The 15,794-nt window shown below is 36.6% G+C and overlaps 1 protein-coding gene across 7 annotated transcripts in view; it reads left to right on the forward strand.

Moving 5' to 3' along the window:
- Positions 1–15,794, forward strand: part of MIB1 (MIB E3 ubiquitin protein ligase 1) — an 84,366-nt gene that overhangs the window by 55,300 nt on the left and 13,272 nt on the right. For 3 of the 7 annotated variants that reach the window (XM_038163888.1, XM_038163860.1, XM_038163879.1), the window contains exons 16-20: positions 4,268–4,449; positions 5,759–5,951; positions 8,164–8,242; positions 9,842–9,955; positions 11,076–11,176. In XM_038163888.1, the coding sequence (XP_038019816.1) occupies positions 4,268–4,449; positions 5,759–5,951; positions 8,164–8,242; positions 9,842–9,955; positions 11,076–11,176 (669 nt within the window). Of the gene's footprint in view, positions 1–3,982; positions 4,013–4,267; positions 4,450–5,758; positions 5,952–8,163; positions 8,243–9,841; positions 9,956–11,075; positions 11,177–15,794 lie in introns of all 7 variants that reach the window. The other 4 variants (XM_038163836.1, XM_038163843.1, XM_038163851.1 and 1 more) reach the window with 2 other exon arrangements.

Genomic DNA, 15,794 nt, shown 5'->3' on the forward strand with positions numbered 1-15,794 from the left:
TAGTCAAAAAGCCTCCAGGTAACGAAAGTCAAAATGTTTTACTGAAGATGAGAAACTCTCACACCCAAAAAGCTGCGTGAACCCCATATATAAAGGTGAAGTTTAGAGTTTACCTGAGAGACAAAGGAGAAATAAAATTATGGAGCAATTCAGATTGAGAAAAGAAACAGTTTTTTTCTTTAGATATTAAAGATGCACTACATAGTGGTGTATCAGAACTGCTAAACCATTAGTTACTAGTACTTTATACTAGTTTTATACTAGTTTTCTGATTTTAACTGAGGGTTAAAATTAGAAATTTTTTTTGTTGCTTTTGCATTTCATTAAGAAAAAACAAATACACCAACTTTATGAAAAGTCTTTGTTCAAAACAAGAATTCCACTGTACAATTTTTTTTTTCAAATTGGTTACTGAATCTCACTGAAATACACTGGAATAAGCCTTGAAAGAGATTTGAAATATGACTTAACGTGTAAGAAAATGTGTGTGTCCTTTTAAATGAAACAAGAAGAGTGATGGCAGCTCAGTTGTTTCTGTGATCTGAAATGGGCTCTATGAGAGCTGTCTAGAATACTTTGTGTCTATGTGTTTAACTGTGAAATGAATGAAAAAGAATTTTTTTTTCCCAGATTCAGCATTTTATAAATTGGTTTCTCTGCCCAGTCTTATTAATGGCTTCCACAATGAAACTAGAGTTTTGCATTGAGTTTTGAGGATTTTAACAGAAATAGGGTGTTATCCATTACCTTTTAAACTTCTCTTTGGGGGGGATTTTATATTTTAGAGAATAAAGTTTCATTTGACAAGTGTCCTTGGTCTAAAACAAAAGTGTAATTTTTTCTACATTTCTAGTGAAGTAATAAGACAAAGAACAGGCAAAAGATAGGAGAAACAAAGAAAAATTTCCCTCATCATTGTGTCTCTGATCATTCTAAAAGTGTTTTAAAGTTCTAAAAAAGTCATGATCAACCAATACCTCCTCTCCATTATTAGCATGAGCAAACTACTCGTCATTTCTTTGCACTTTATTTAGCTGTTGAGAAAATTTTTGCCAAGCTAACAAATTTGGGAGGTTTAAGTGGTGTGGAGAAGATAAGTTCTGGCAGAGAAGAGACGGAAACTTGCTTGTTTTTATTTTATGTGAAATGTAAAAGATGGAGTAAATATATCTGAAAATGCTTTTAAGAGGATCAGCAAATCAAATTATCTTGAAAACCTTATGTGAAAAACAGAAAATGAGAACAATACCTATACCTATCTACCTTTATTTAAATGACAGTAAGGTGAAAATTTTATAAACTCGATTTTACCATTACACAGTTTTAAATATTAAGCTGCCTTTGGCCCAAAATTGCGTATCAACAAAGACAGATTTGAAGCAGTGAAAATATGTGCAGGCATCTGAACCTTCAAAGCTATCCAAGGACACATTGGTAATTTGTTTTGTGTAGAATTGCAAGTACAGGTGATGGATAATAGGTGATAAATAGGACTAATAATTTTGCCTGGGAATCAGTAAGGTTTTCTTTTTGTAAATGTGATCACTTGAGGGTTTGTTTTGAGAGATTCTTTTATTCTTCTTCATTAATTTCTTTAAAGGTTGCAAAAGGTGTCAGATTTCATTAGCAATGTGATAGCAACACATCTTTGTAAATATTTAGTTTTTAGAACTCATTTTTGCTTGGCTAAATTTTAATTAGTTTTGCACTGCTGTCTTGGAGTTTCCAACCTACTGAGGCCTGTAGGGTGCTTCTTTGTAGTACGTACATACATAATAGAAATAATTATTTCTATTTTTGTTTCAGTTGAATAAACTGAAAAGAAAAATCTCGCTTGCAGAATTTTAGGGTTTTTTCATACTTGATCAAGTTGGTTAGACAGCAACTCATTGAAATTTTATGATTTGTTACTTTTTACTTTTTTGATCACTGTTTAAAATATGAAACAATACTTTTTACTGATTATCATTCACTTCAAAAACAGAAGTAAATTGAATGAATTCTTTAATATTGATTTTTTTTTTAATAGTTCCTTCTGAATGCAAACATTATGCCTGTTGGAACAGGCTTCCCAGGGAAGTGGTCACAGCACCAAGCCTGCCAGAGTTCAAGAAGCTTTTGGGCAATGATCTGAGGCACCTGGTGCAAATCTTGGGGCTGTCCTGTGCATGGACAGGAGCTGAACTTGATGATCCTTGTAAATTCCTTCCAACTCAAGACATTTTATGTTATACATGAAATAATTTTTGTCAGGTTTCTTCAGTTGATTTTTTGATAGACTCTTTAAAATGCATGTAGTGAGCAATCTTTATAGTACACAAAGCTCTACTCATTTTAGGTACCATCCTGAAAAACATTTCTGTGCTCAAGTGCTATGAGCAGTGAGCCCCATTTCTTTCAATAATTTTTAACTTTTCCATCCGGTCTATTGTGGTGACTGTGCAGCTGGAAGGAGGAGAAATTTTCTAAAGTACAGTCTCCACCACCACGAAAAAGTAATTTGAATTGCTTTATTACAGATGCACTGTTCTGGCCTAGAGTGCTTTTTATGCTAAATAACTGTATTATTCCCAGGGTCACTTGTGTAATTTATTTTAATATAGGTGTCTTTCTGACCCTTAAAGTGCTTTTAAGTGATGCCACTGGCTAAATCCTAACTTGAAAGAAAAAAACTGATGGAGTTTACTGCTTCAAATTTACAATTACTTACATGATATTTATACAGTTGTTGTGGATTGCACTGAGACTTCTCCCTCACTGGTGAATTGGCTAGGACTGGCCAGTGTTGATGCATTTCAGGGCTAGCCCCCTCCAGAGGTATGCTGCAACCTTTCTGGGCACTGAGACATAATGGAGAATATTTTGTGCATGGGTTGTTTTGTGGTGTTCTTATTCTTTGTGCCTGAAAAGTTGCCAGCTTCCTGAGAAGTGTCATAGGATGCAACATTGTCCTGTTGTTTTCAAGTTGTAAAGCATGCAGAGGCATTTCAGGACCTAGGGTTTTTGTGACTAATGTAGATGACTGTTCTACAATGACTCTGCCAACCTTGGGGCAAATCGATTTCACTGGGTGTTGTGCTGCCTTGGCTGGATTAATAATATGGTCCAAAGTACCAGGACTGAAGCTGGATCAAATCTCTGCTTTGCTTCAGCCAGTGCTGTAATTGAAGTGCGGAAAAATTGTCTTGATTGATAAATGAAAATTTTCTGTTATCTGAACACCACAAAACAATTTGTTTCCATAACTTACTGATTTTCCTGGTATAAAGCCTTTGGAGCTGTACTGTTTTTACCTAATCGTGAGGAAGAATGCAGGAGGAGTATCTGAATTCATGAAGTGACCTTCAAGGGTCTTGTAGCCTCAGTGATACATATTGATATAAGAACTTCTAGTTAAAAAAAAACAAACATACCGACTGAGGTTTAAAAAAATGATTCCCTAAGCAACTGGATTTCCTAGAGTTGGAGCTGCCCTAGCTTTGCCAAAGCTCTTCCTTTGAATACAGTATAGTGTTGTTTGCTGAGGGATTCTTAGTGATGCCAGCAGTTCTGTAGTCTATGTTATATTTAATGCATTTCATCTGATAAGCTTTAATTCTAAAAGATGTTGGGAGCCCAGAATGCTTTGAGGAATCCACTCCTTGCTGGGCTGTGGTAGTGAGCCTTCTTAGTGTTTCTACCTGACCCTGTGGAGCAGTAACACAAGGATACAGTAACAGCTGTAAAAGGGCAGAGTAGCATTATGTGATTAGATAGGGACAGGGTGCGGGTTTTAATCCATCCAGGCTGAGGAATACTAAAATTCAGTTACTTTCTTGCGGAGGTACTTTACTTGCTGGACTAAAAGTAGATGTGCATTCATTTTTCTGCTCAACTGTGATTTCAGTCCAAGTGCAGTAGTAGCATTTTGTCTGAACTGAGCAATTTGAGTATATACTGAAGTGTGTTCTGAATATACCCACTGGAACTTTGCCCTTTACAGTGCTTACATAGAAGGACAGCCACTTCACACGTGAGTACAGGTGTACAGGAGATTGAGTGCTTCAGTAGAACTATTCCTCGCTGAATTTTAGTTCCTTAAAGGAAAGCTGAATATAGCTGACTCAGAATGAAGCAATTGTTTTGATTTTAGTTCTAGAGACGCTTCCTTTGGCTTTCACATTTACGTGTATATGTGCATGTGTGCATGTCAAGTAGCTTTCCTTTAGCCAGATGATTCTTAACTGTTTAGAGAGTCTTTCTTGCTTGCATATTTGTTTTCTTTCAGTTAATAATGGGACTTGGCACTCAAGGAGCAGAGAAGAAGAGTGCCGCATCTATTGCCTGCTTCCTGGCAGCCAACGGGGCTGACCTCGGCATTCGTAACAAGAAGGGTCAGTCCCCTCTCGATCTCTGCCCTGATCCAAGTCTCTGCAAAGCATTGGCTAAATGTCACAAAGAAAAAGTCAGGTTTGTATATTCATAAAATACACAGTTTCCAAATGTCTGCTTTCCACAGATTAACTGCTTTTTTAAAAATGTTGAACCTTTAATTAGCAATTTAATTAGCAATAGCTAATTAAAACATACAAATTTGGGGGTTTGATGGGGTTTTTTGTGTGTGATTTTTTTTTTTTTACTTTTTGTGGGTTTTTTTTACTTTTCATTCTTTAGATTTTTGTGGTACGCTGAATGCTATTCACAAATGCATTAATTGAAACTTACCCAAGTCTTAGTGAACTTACATGCATATTAGTATTGGAGAGGGGAGGATGGAAAGGTGACAATCTTCAGGGGGGTATTTGGCAGAACTTCACAAGGCAGTCGGGGTGAAATCCCTGGAAGAATAACTAAGCATTGCAAGCAGGTTGGCCTGGAAAGTTGTGAAATCTCTGTCCGTACAACTTTTAATGACTGAAATGGCAAAGCCTGGTATGAACTGATAGGAATTCACTGTTGCTGCTTTGAGAAGGTCACCTACTGAGTGCCTGTTAATCTGAACAACTGTATGATTCTGTGAAAAGAGAACGAGGGGGTAGGTCTGATGTCTTTAGGAATTACAGTTTCAGTGAAATACAGTGTTATCAGGTCCATGCCATATCAGATGATTCACCTTGTCCTAGTTACTGCAAATGATTCTCATCTTTATTTCCTGTATGGAAATCAAAACTGCAAATGATGCAAATGATTCTCATCTTTAATTCCTGTATGGAAATCAAAACTGTACTCTTAAAATGTGACCAAGAGAGGCTGTTTTTATTGATGTTGCCCTGGTAAAGAGTAAGGTGCCTATTTCCTTCCGGAGTCTGTGTGTGTGTGTGTCCGCGCGTCCCGGCCCCATCCCTGGGCTCTTCCCTCCCGCCGCCCGTGGTGGGAGGTTGGGGACGTGCGCCCCCTGCGGGCCAGCGCAGCGCGGAGCTCCGGCCCCGGGCCGGCACTGCCCGGCAAGGGGATGGGCGAGGCCCGGGGCTGCGTCTGCCCACCGCAGGGCACGTCTCTGCTAGTAAAGCAAGCTCTTAGGACGAGAGGAAGGGACTTTTTACGTTCACAACACGACATCCTGACTCGTGTGTCCTGTTTCTGTACAATGCCTTATCCGAGAGTGTAACCTTGCACTGCAGTGTCAGCTGTACTTCTTGGATGCGGCAGTTCAGATAGCTGTATGATGATACATTGATGCCCGAGTATGTAGGAGTACATAAGCAGCCAGTCGATGTGAATTTTAAATTGATTGGGTTTTTTTAATTATTTGAAGTTTGACTGCAAGGTTTCTTTGTAGTGGCCAGGTTGGTTCCCGGAGTCCATCTATGATCAACAATGACTCTGAAACCTTAGAAGAATGTATGGTGTGTTCAGACATGAAGAGGGACACTCTGTTTGGCCCGTGTGGCCACATTGCCACGTGTTCTTTGTGCTCACCACGGGTGAAAAAATGCCTCATCTGTAAAGAACAAGTTCAGTCTAGGACAAAGGTAAAAACCTCTGAAATTTATTGGTTCTCTTTCTTTTAGAATGGAAAAATAAAAAAAAGAGGTCAAAGAAATACACATCTTCTTTTGTGGTATTATGCCTTATACGTCTCAGTAGATGGAGTTAATTTTGCATCATAATGATATCTTGCTCTTTTGTTTGCCTGTCATACCTACCTCTCCCTGCCTTGCAACCTCTTCACTGTTCAGGTCCTCAGAGTTCCTAATACAGTCACCTGAGGATGCTTTATTGAAATAAACTATTTCCCCCCTGCCATGGTATCTTTTCTTCATGTTAAGATAAATTGCTGCCTTTTCTGAAGTATAATTTCCCTCAGTAATATTGAGTTCTTCTATTCCTTAGGGCTGCTTGAAAGATGATTTGCCTGTAAACTGAGTTAATATGTGCTTGTTTCTGTAGTTGATAATTACTTTCAGATTTCACCTTCTTTTTCTTTGGAAACATGAGTTTCATCACACTGTCTTTTTCCTTCAGAGAATCAACCAGTCATGCCCTATTTTGGAGACCAAGATTTCTCAAATGGTTATTCACAAGTAGTTTTGACTATATGGATACCTCCCCATTGCTTTTCTGTTTGAGTATTCTTTTATTTCTTGTTATCACCAAGTCTTGTCCTGGTTTTTTTAGCTGTTAAAAAAAAGAAATCATGTTCTGCATTTGGATTTATGTTTGATTTTTGGATTGGCTTTGGGGTTTTTTTTTGTTTGTTTGTGACTTTTTTTGGAAACCCAACTGTTTGGGTTTTTTGGTTTTTGGTTTTTTTTTACTTTTTCCAAACATATTTGATTAGTCTGCTTTTGTGTTGTTTTTTCCTCCATCTCAAATTAAGTATAAGAATTGTAAATATAAAGTTGCACTGTTTTTACTACTTACTCTCTTATTCTTATCCTATTTGTTGTTCTGCATTGTGTATGTTCAAAAGCCACATGTTAACATAGTGGGAGCTCCTTTTCTCTAGACTTTCTTTACAGTCAGTGAAAGGGTCTGCCACTGGGTGATTTGGAGTAGCAAAGTGAGGGTTTTGCCCCTACTCATCCATCTAAAGAAATTACTCTGTGGAAATCAGTTTTCCCAGGTGAAAGCTAAGCTTTATGGATAGCCTTCCTTTGATTTCTTTTGCTGAATTAGTTTGAGAGTTTGGAATATCTGGTCAATACTTCTCTTATACTTTTCTATAAAAGTAGTAGTATAAAAACTTAGAGTAGCATCTGCAAGGCTAAGAAGTGAATGCATCAGGACAACAGGTCTGTGAACTGGAAGAGGTGCTCCAGGCCAGTATGAATGGAATTGTATGTGGTGTCTGTGATCATACTGTGTATGCCCCATCCCTGGCAGTGTTCAAGGCCAGGCTGGATGGGCCCTGAGTAACCTCATCTAGCAGAAGGTGTATCTGCCCATGGCAAGGATTGGAACTGGAGGATCTCTAAGGTCCTTTCCAGCCCAAACCATTTGATGATTACATGATATATACACAAAAGCACTTGAAAAACCCTAACCCAGAATATGAAAACATTTCTGTAAAAGTACCTTTAAAGTTAAATTTCATAGGATCATAGAATGTTGGAAGGGACCTTTAAAATCAGTAATGTGACTGACATCTGATACCGTGCAATGAGCAGGACATCTTCAACGAGATCGGATTGCTCAGAGCCCTGTCCAGCTTGACCTTCAATGTTTCCAGGGGTGGATCATCTACTACCACTCTGGATAACCTGTTCCAGTGTTTCATGACCCTCATAATAAAATATTTCTTTCTTATACCAAATTGGCTTTTAGTCTAAAACTATTACCCCCTGTACTACTGCAGCAGGCCCAGCAAAAAAGTTTGTTCCCATCTTTCTTATAAGCCTCCTTTGAGTACAGAAAGGCTGTAGTAACATATTCCTGGAGACTCTCTTCTCCAGTCTGATCAACCCTGATTTAAGTATCCGTGATGGAATAAAGAAGGAGAAAAGAAAAAGAAATATATGGTGTTCTAAATGCTTCTCTGTGCCTGTCATTGTACTGAATGTGTAAAAATTGCAAGCAAATACCTGTTAGAAGTTAGTGTGATAACTCATTTAAGTTGCATTTTGAGATGCTGAATGAGTTAAAAATCCCACTAGATGGAGATTCTTGATCCCATGTGCCTTGAAAATTAATGTAGAGAGCAGGAGATGCGCTTTGCTCATTTGTGTGTGTTGTTCTTTACAGATTGAAGAATGCGTAGTATGTTCAGACAAAAAGGCAGCAGTGCTCTTCCAGCCTTGTGGTCATATGTGTGCCTGTGAGAGTAAGTAACTTTACAAAACCTCTTTTGGAAGTGATTGTGAAACAGAATGTTTTTAATCAGAGTGCTAAAAGCATTACCAAATGTGTGTGTGTATATCATGTGTCTGTCTCAACAGTGGCAATTAGTAATCTGATTGCAGGTTCAATTTACTTGGTAGTTGGTGTGATCATCAGAATTTTGACATTATTTGTCATGCTGGTAATAATTGGAGGACAAAATGGAGATTTTCAAATATTTAGAAAGCTCTTTCATCTGAATTATTTAAATGTGAGTAGGCTTTCTCTCATTATAGAAGCCTACTGTATATCATTAACACTTTGATAGTAATTAGAATTAATTTTGTTGTTTTGTTGCAGCTTTTTCAAGGCATTCAGATATGCAAATGGTGTTTTAAAATTTTTTTGTCAATAAATACTTAGGATGCTTCATTACTAATCTACAGATTTGAACAAGGGCTGTATTTTACCCCAAAAGTCACATCATATATATTTGCAAAGAGCATCAGTTATGGTTCATTTTGATTTATCTTGTTGCAATGGTAAAATAGGTAGGAGAGCTCTAGAAATTTTTTGGTTTTGAGTATTTGTGGATGAGAATGCAGCTATCACCTTGTCTCCAGACATTTCAGAGTTTTGTTGAAGGGTCATTTCCCTAGAGAAGAGCAGTCAATATTGATGAGGATCTACACGAGAGGGAAGGTAATCGTTCCCATGAGTAACTGCTTACTTGGACTTGCTAGAGAAGTCTGGTTTCTTCCTCTGTTCTGGCTGAGGCAGCTGACATCAAACCACTGACTATAGTTAGCCTGATCTGGTCTCTTTCACTGTCTGCTGTTGAAAGATGATGAGAGAAGTTCTTTTGAATCGTTTCCCAGAAAGAAGACAACAAAAAGATTGATTGCTGTGGTGAAGGATTTCAGCAGCACAGTACACATTACCAAGTCTAAGCTGTAACAAGGACAGCAGAAAGTTTAACAGTTGTAGATTATTTCTTTCCAGATTTTTTTTTCTGGCCATCTTGTTCAAGCAGGATGAGAGAGTCTTCAAGTTTGTGTATTTTGTAGGACCCACACTCTTGATTCACAGTAGCATTTAGCATTTATGAGATGATAACTTGCCTTTAGTTCAAAAATTCCAGCTCCCTTTCTAGGGTTATATCAAAATATGTAGGTTTACTCTTAAGGGTAAAGAGCTGCATCTCTACCCCTGGAGCATTAGGACATTAGTGAGATCCTTTGTTCTAAAGAAAAAGATAGCCAGGACATTCTTGGAAGTTCTGGTCTCAAATGTGTGATTACCTTTAAACTTCTGAAATTCTTGTAGACTAGACATCCATCTGGAGAAAGGGGAACCAGTTCACTTGACATATCTTAAAAAAAGATAGAGATAGAGAATAGATTTACTTTGAGCACCAAGCAGGGCATTATTTAGGTGTGATTTGCAGAAACTTATGTGAAGATAAACTTAAGTAGTTCTTTGTATTATAAGCATCTGTTAAGTCATTGCTGTATGGTTACTCTGAATAAACAAACACATGGACAGGAAAAAAGAAAAACTAAGTGGGAAGATTCAGAGTTGATTTATTTCTCTGTTCCCTCAGATTGTGCAAGCTTGATGAAGAAATGTGTACAGTGCCGGGCAGTGGTTGAGCGAAGAGTGCCTTTCATAATGTGCTGCGGAGGGAAAGGTACAGAAGATACCAGTGATGATATTTGTGAGTGACTCCAGAGCCCATACTCTTTCACGTTCCTCCACCAACCTATTCTCATTCTCTTAAATTATTTAAACATTTCTCTCCTTTCTGAAGAAAAGTTTAATGAAAAGAGTGCTAACCCAGGTATCCCATTGCTGTTTGCACTACTTTCTGCATCGGTAGGAGCAATTGTGGTAACACCACCAGTCATTACACTGGAGAGTTGCTTCTGGCATTCGGAGTAGAATCCAAAATGTGTGATGACTTGGCCACTTACTAATGCCCTAAGAAGTAAAAGCTGAAGATTTTCTGTGATTGTGAAAATTAGCAAATTTTTTTATTTATTTTTTTTTTAATATCTGATACTCTGAAGTAATGGTAAGTATTTTGTATCTAGGTACCAGCAACTTTCCTGAGAGAATATCTAGTTTTACATCTCCTCCTTTGACTAGTTTTTAAACTTCTTGTGACTTATTTGAGTAATTTCTATGATTTTTTGTATTTTCTCTGTGTGTGTATATGTGGTACACAGTATTTCAGTTGAGTTTATGAGAGTGGGATATCAGTTCATTCTTGTCATAGTGTTCTGAAATAGATAAATATAAGAAGTCATTAAAATTAGGTTTTCAATACTCACACTGGAAATTCAACACCTGACAATTTTTCTTTCATGTAGTAATATTGCTTCCCAGATCAGTCAAACATAGGAATATTAATCTGAGCTTGTTCAGATTTTGAATGAACTGCTTCCAAGACTCTTGGGCAACACCAAATAGAATCATCTCTGTACATAAAAAAGTTATTTCAATGTGAAGGAATTTGGCTTTTTTTTCTTCAAACATGTGTAAAAAATATCTATGTCAGGAACTTCACTGACAAATATAAATTCTAATAACATTAAGGGACTACAACTATCATTGTTAGGGAAATACTTGTCAAAGAAGTGTTGCCACTAAACTCAAAGAAATTCTTTGTTGAGCTGCAGTGATGGTGTAGTGAATTTAATTAGATTATCAAAGATGGTTGACTAACTTTTTTTTCAGATAATTGAAAAATTGTTGCTGTGACACTGGAAATAATTATTCCTGGTTCATTAGATTGCTGTGTAATCACATCTCTTTATTTTCTTTCAATGTTCCAGCAAGTGGAAACATTCCAGTTTTGCAGAAGGACAAAGACAACACTAATGTCAATGCAGATGTACAGAAGCTGCAGCAACAGTTGCAAGACATCAAGGAACAGGTAAAAGTGCTGGATAAAAGTTGTAAGAACCATTGAGTGCCAGAACCACTTGATTGAAAAAGGCAATGCATCCTCTGTTATTTAAAGCAAAATGACATGTTGAAGTGCATCAGGTCTTAAACTGTAGTTAGAAGACCCAATATTTTTTGTGGAATGTGACTTGTGTGTCCTCTGTATATGGGGTTAAAAGAATAAATCGAGTGGCCATGTTTGATAATCCATCTATTAGAGCATGTGTGTTGATGTGACTGAAAAAGGATGCTCTTACCAGTTAGTACATTGTCTGACTGTTTAGCTGACCTGAATGTGTAGGTACAGCAGAAGCTGTTTTCACAGAACACTGATAAAAGTATCTACCTTAGTCTTGACTTGTCTGTTCATTAATTGCCTTGGAACAATAGCTGACAGTTATCTGTCTTATGAAGGGTATAGTGAACACACTCTTCAAAAAACTGTGTGGCTGCAAGGTTAAAACTTTAAAAGTATTATACATGTAATTCAACTATTTGGAAGTTAAATGTTAAGGTTTATCTTCATAATTAGGTATAGTGTTTGCAGCTCTTTCAGCAGTAAGGGATATGGAGCATCTGACTTCTGAATGAGGTTACTCTCTTAGAACCCTGATAATGTGACTTTTTGCTTCTGTGTGTATAACACAATTGGAAAAAACTTTTCATGGATACAGGAAACAAAGGTGTTCTAGCTTGCCTTTTCCTGTAGTAGGCTTACAGCATTCCATAATACTTCAGTGACGGCAATATCACATCTAGTCCTGGTAGTTGTTGGATTCAGCTGTTCATGTGCATGAAAGGGATAGAACATTTAGATTGCCAGTTTTAGGGCCTGTGTTTCTAAATGCCTTAAATTTCAGAGCTGATATGCTCAACTGAATGTCTGTGAGGAGCTTTTCCTGTCATATGGTGACTGGGCAGCATCCTAGTAATAGAAATTCAAAACAGTTTCCTGTGTAGTTTTTATCTGTAAAGAACATTCAAGATTGAAAATTGTAATTTGAAAATGCATGTCTGTCTTACCTGGAAACTCCAGATGTTACTGTCATCTCTGATGGCTTGCATCCACTGTCTAGCTTCTGCTTTATTTTTTAGCATTGAATGGAAAGAATAAGGTTATTCTTTTGGCATTTGAAATGATATATGTGCAAGATGCCAGATGCATGCTTAAATGCAAGTAATCTGTTTTCTTCAGATACATTTCTCCAGGGTACTTTAGGAGTTATAGAAGATCAGAGTTCTGTTTGGGTATGCTGATATTCTTATGTGTAGGTACATGGAAAGAAAACTACTTTGTTACAGTTTTTCTTCTTGATTAGATGTGATCTCAGGAGTTTTTTGTCAGTTTTCCTTAGGTGCTATTTTATTCTCTCTGATTTTATCTAACCTTTGGGATTTTGCTAGCCAGCAGCTAGAATTGTTCAGTGCCTCTGACTAGAAGGAGATGGTTCTGGCCATTCCTTGTGTGCCTCTTTGCTTGAGACTCTTGTGTTTTCAGTGTCTTTTGTGCTTAGTCTTGTGACAGAGCAAGTTGTATCATACTTGTGAGTAGCAAGTTGGATTTTATTAAAATTGATCATCTCATCTTTTAAATTTGTGCTTGAACTTAAGCCCAGCATACCAGTATAATTGTGTATTATTTTGATTTGTGCTGTAATAGTTCAGTCTTTGTGTTCAGTTGATATTTTTCTACTTAAAATTAATTTGTTCTCTTTCAGCAGGTATAAGCCTTTGTTTCAACTCATACCTTCAATGATAATCTAATATGTTAGTGCAGCAAGCTTTTAAAACTATTTCTGGTGCCAAGCAGAAGTGATGCTGATGTCAACAGAATCTCCCACATCTGATGACCACACCATTCTTCAGGGATTCCTTAATGTGAACCCTTTTGACTGTAATTGCAATACCTTCACTCCATTTCATACATAATCATCATCATCATCCATCTAATATCTTACGTATGTTCCTTCACCATACTTACATCACTTTTGTCTTCCTTAAAAAATAAATTTATTTTGTCACTGTGCACCTGTATATTGTTGTAAAAACTGTTTTTAGGAGTGAGGAATTTATACTTCAAGCAGTTTAAAACACCTTGTTAGTGAAAGAAAAATTATTTGAGTTGCAACTTAAGGTGCAATGGGCACTTTCCCAGAGTACTTACCTGAAGAAGTAATTCTCATATAAAACAGGCATAATGCCTTTTTATACTATTTGTTTTCCTTGAAAAGATTTGAGTCAAATGTTGCAGGCAGATAAAAAATGGGATTTCATGCAGAGGATTTTCTAACAAATAATGTAATAGTTACAAGTACTTATTTTTCACTCCTTATTTTCTGCTGTCCAAAAGGGCAAAAGGCTTGCAGTGAACTTTCTTTCACTGTACAAGTATGTGCAAAATGGTGGTTAAATAAGGAATTCTCCTTAAGAGTTGGATAAAACTCAGTTATCTGGGCTTATATCCCGCTGGGAAACTGCTGAACTGATTGAGAAAAGCCTGTCAGAAGAGAATTGTGTAGCAAACAGGACGCTTGTTATTCTGCCAGCTGAGTCCTCCTACTGTGTGAAGTAACTTAAGTGTTAAGATAGTATCATGCTAAGAAATTAAACAGCTAACATATTTTATATACTGTGTTTCTGTACTAAGCAGGAGAAATAGGGCAATCTTCTAATACCTCTTATCTATAAAATGAAAATATTGGGATTTCTGTCCTTTACTGAATGAAACAGTTCAAAATAATGGTGTTTCAACAGATTTTATTTTTTTATTATTTCTGTGTTCCTTAATGGATGTTTTCATTTTTAAAAGATGGTGTAGCATTTGGAGAAAAGCAGACCCTCGTAACTTTAGTAATTCTGATACTATATTTAGACACAAAAGCAAATAATTAGCCAAAACATATAAGAAAGGCTACACAGTGGGGATTTTCCCAAAGATAAGATGAATGTTTGCTTTGTCAGTCCTTTGTGAAAGATCATCATGCCAGTGCTGCTAAATTACAGACACTTGTTACACAGCTGTATATTCATTGCATTGGAAATAGCTGTTTCACTGATACCTGTGAGTTACTGAAGGAGGAATGCTCTAAACATCCCATTGATGTGTAGGATGTGAAAGTGATGACTTTGTGTGAATGGAAAAATGAGCAGGACTGATTGACCTACAGTCAGTCTTCTGTAAATTTTTAGTTTGAGAATGTTTTGTTACAGTACTGTGGAAATTCTGGCAAAGCTGGAGCACGCACTCCTTCAGGGCTTTTATGAAGTATAAAATGACTTAAGGTTTTACCTGGAAGTTTTATTTTCCTACTAGCCCATTATACTAGTATCCTGAAAATTAAAATAGTGATTTGACCAGATTCCATGCCAATTTAAACTCTTAAGCAGAATTTTGGTAAATTTTTTTTGGTCTTCGGTTAAACTATCTACCCTAGGAAGTAATACCTATTGATTTCATAGAAAATGTGCTTTAGGGTTTTTCTGAATAAGGGTACCTTAGTATGGATTCTCTCTCATGCAATGAACAAATTGAAGCCCCAATGATGAATACAGAACAAGTCACAGGTGCAAGGTGGTGATAAAATGAATTTGTATTTGAAATACGAGCCTTGTCAGTATTTCATGTTATGTATGAGATCAATATTTATAATTGTTAGATATTTGTAGTATGTCTCAGATAAGAGGACATCTTAGATTTGATTTGTTCTATAGAATGGTCTTAACAATTTTCATCTGTTGTAACATCTGTTCATTTACTAACAATTGATCAACTGTTATAAATGAAATCCTAATATGGCTGCAATATGTTTATGGTGAAGGAACATGCCTTATGAAAACTTCAATTTCTGCACATGACAAAAGGTGAAGGACATTGTTCCTTAGTGACTTGGTGCAAAATGAATTTTGCTGTTGAAGAACTTTGGGCATTGACCATCACTTCACGTTCAGCAATTTAAAACTGATTTTAAAAGTTTGCTGTGCTGCTGTTATGAGTGGAGGTTACACATTTACTAAACTGTTCTTCACTTGAAATATGAGATGTTCTTTTAGTTGCAAATCCCGATAACTTCCACAAAGTACTAAATTTTACATATCATATTGATTATGCATGATTTTTATTCCTTCTGTGGGTGTTGAGTGCTTGGTGTTTACAGGTAAGTTTATGAATGGCTACCTAGCCTGAGAAGAAGTTTATAAATCATTATCCAAGCATTGCATACATCAAGCTGTTTATGTTTTGTTCCCTGGAAGATTACAGGATATAAAGGAGTGTGTTTCTGAAGAGTGTTTTAATGTTGCAAACTTGCATAATTATATTGAAAATACGATGTCAGCCTACTACTGAATTGCTTTAATTAAAGAAATCATATTTAGAAAAAAACCTACGTAGTTGTTTGTGTCATGGTGGAGTAGGAAAAGCCCATATATTGTAAGTCCATGTGGAATAAAAATGGGATTAAAAAAAAAAAAACAACAGTTTAGCTAAATGGCTATGGCAATTATCTGCTATGCTTAGGGTGATATATTTGTTGTTGAATTTCAGCAATTGAGATGTTGCATATTCAGTACCGTGTAACTACTACCACTGACTACGTAACCTGTCAAAA

Source organism: Motacilla alba, chromosome 2, assembly GCF_015832195.1.
Source record: "Motacilla alba alba isolate MOTALB_02 chromosome 2, Motacilla_alba_V1.0_pri, whole genome shotgun sequence".
Classification (NCBI taxonomy): domain Eukaryota; kingdom Metazoa; phylum Chordata; class Aves; order Passeriformes; family Motacillidae; genus Motacilla; species Motacilla alba.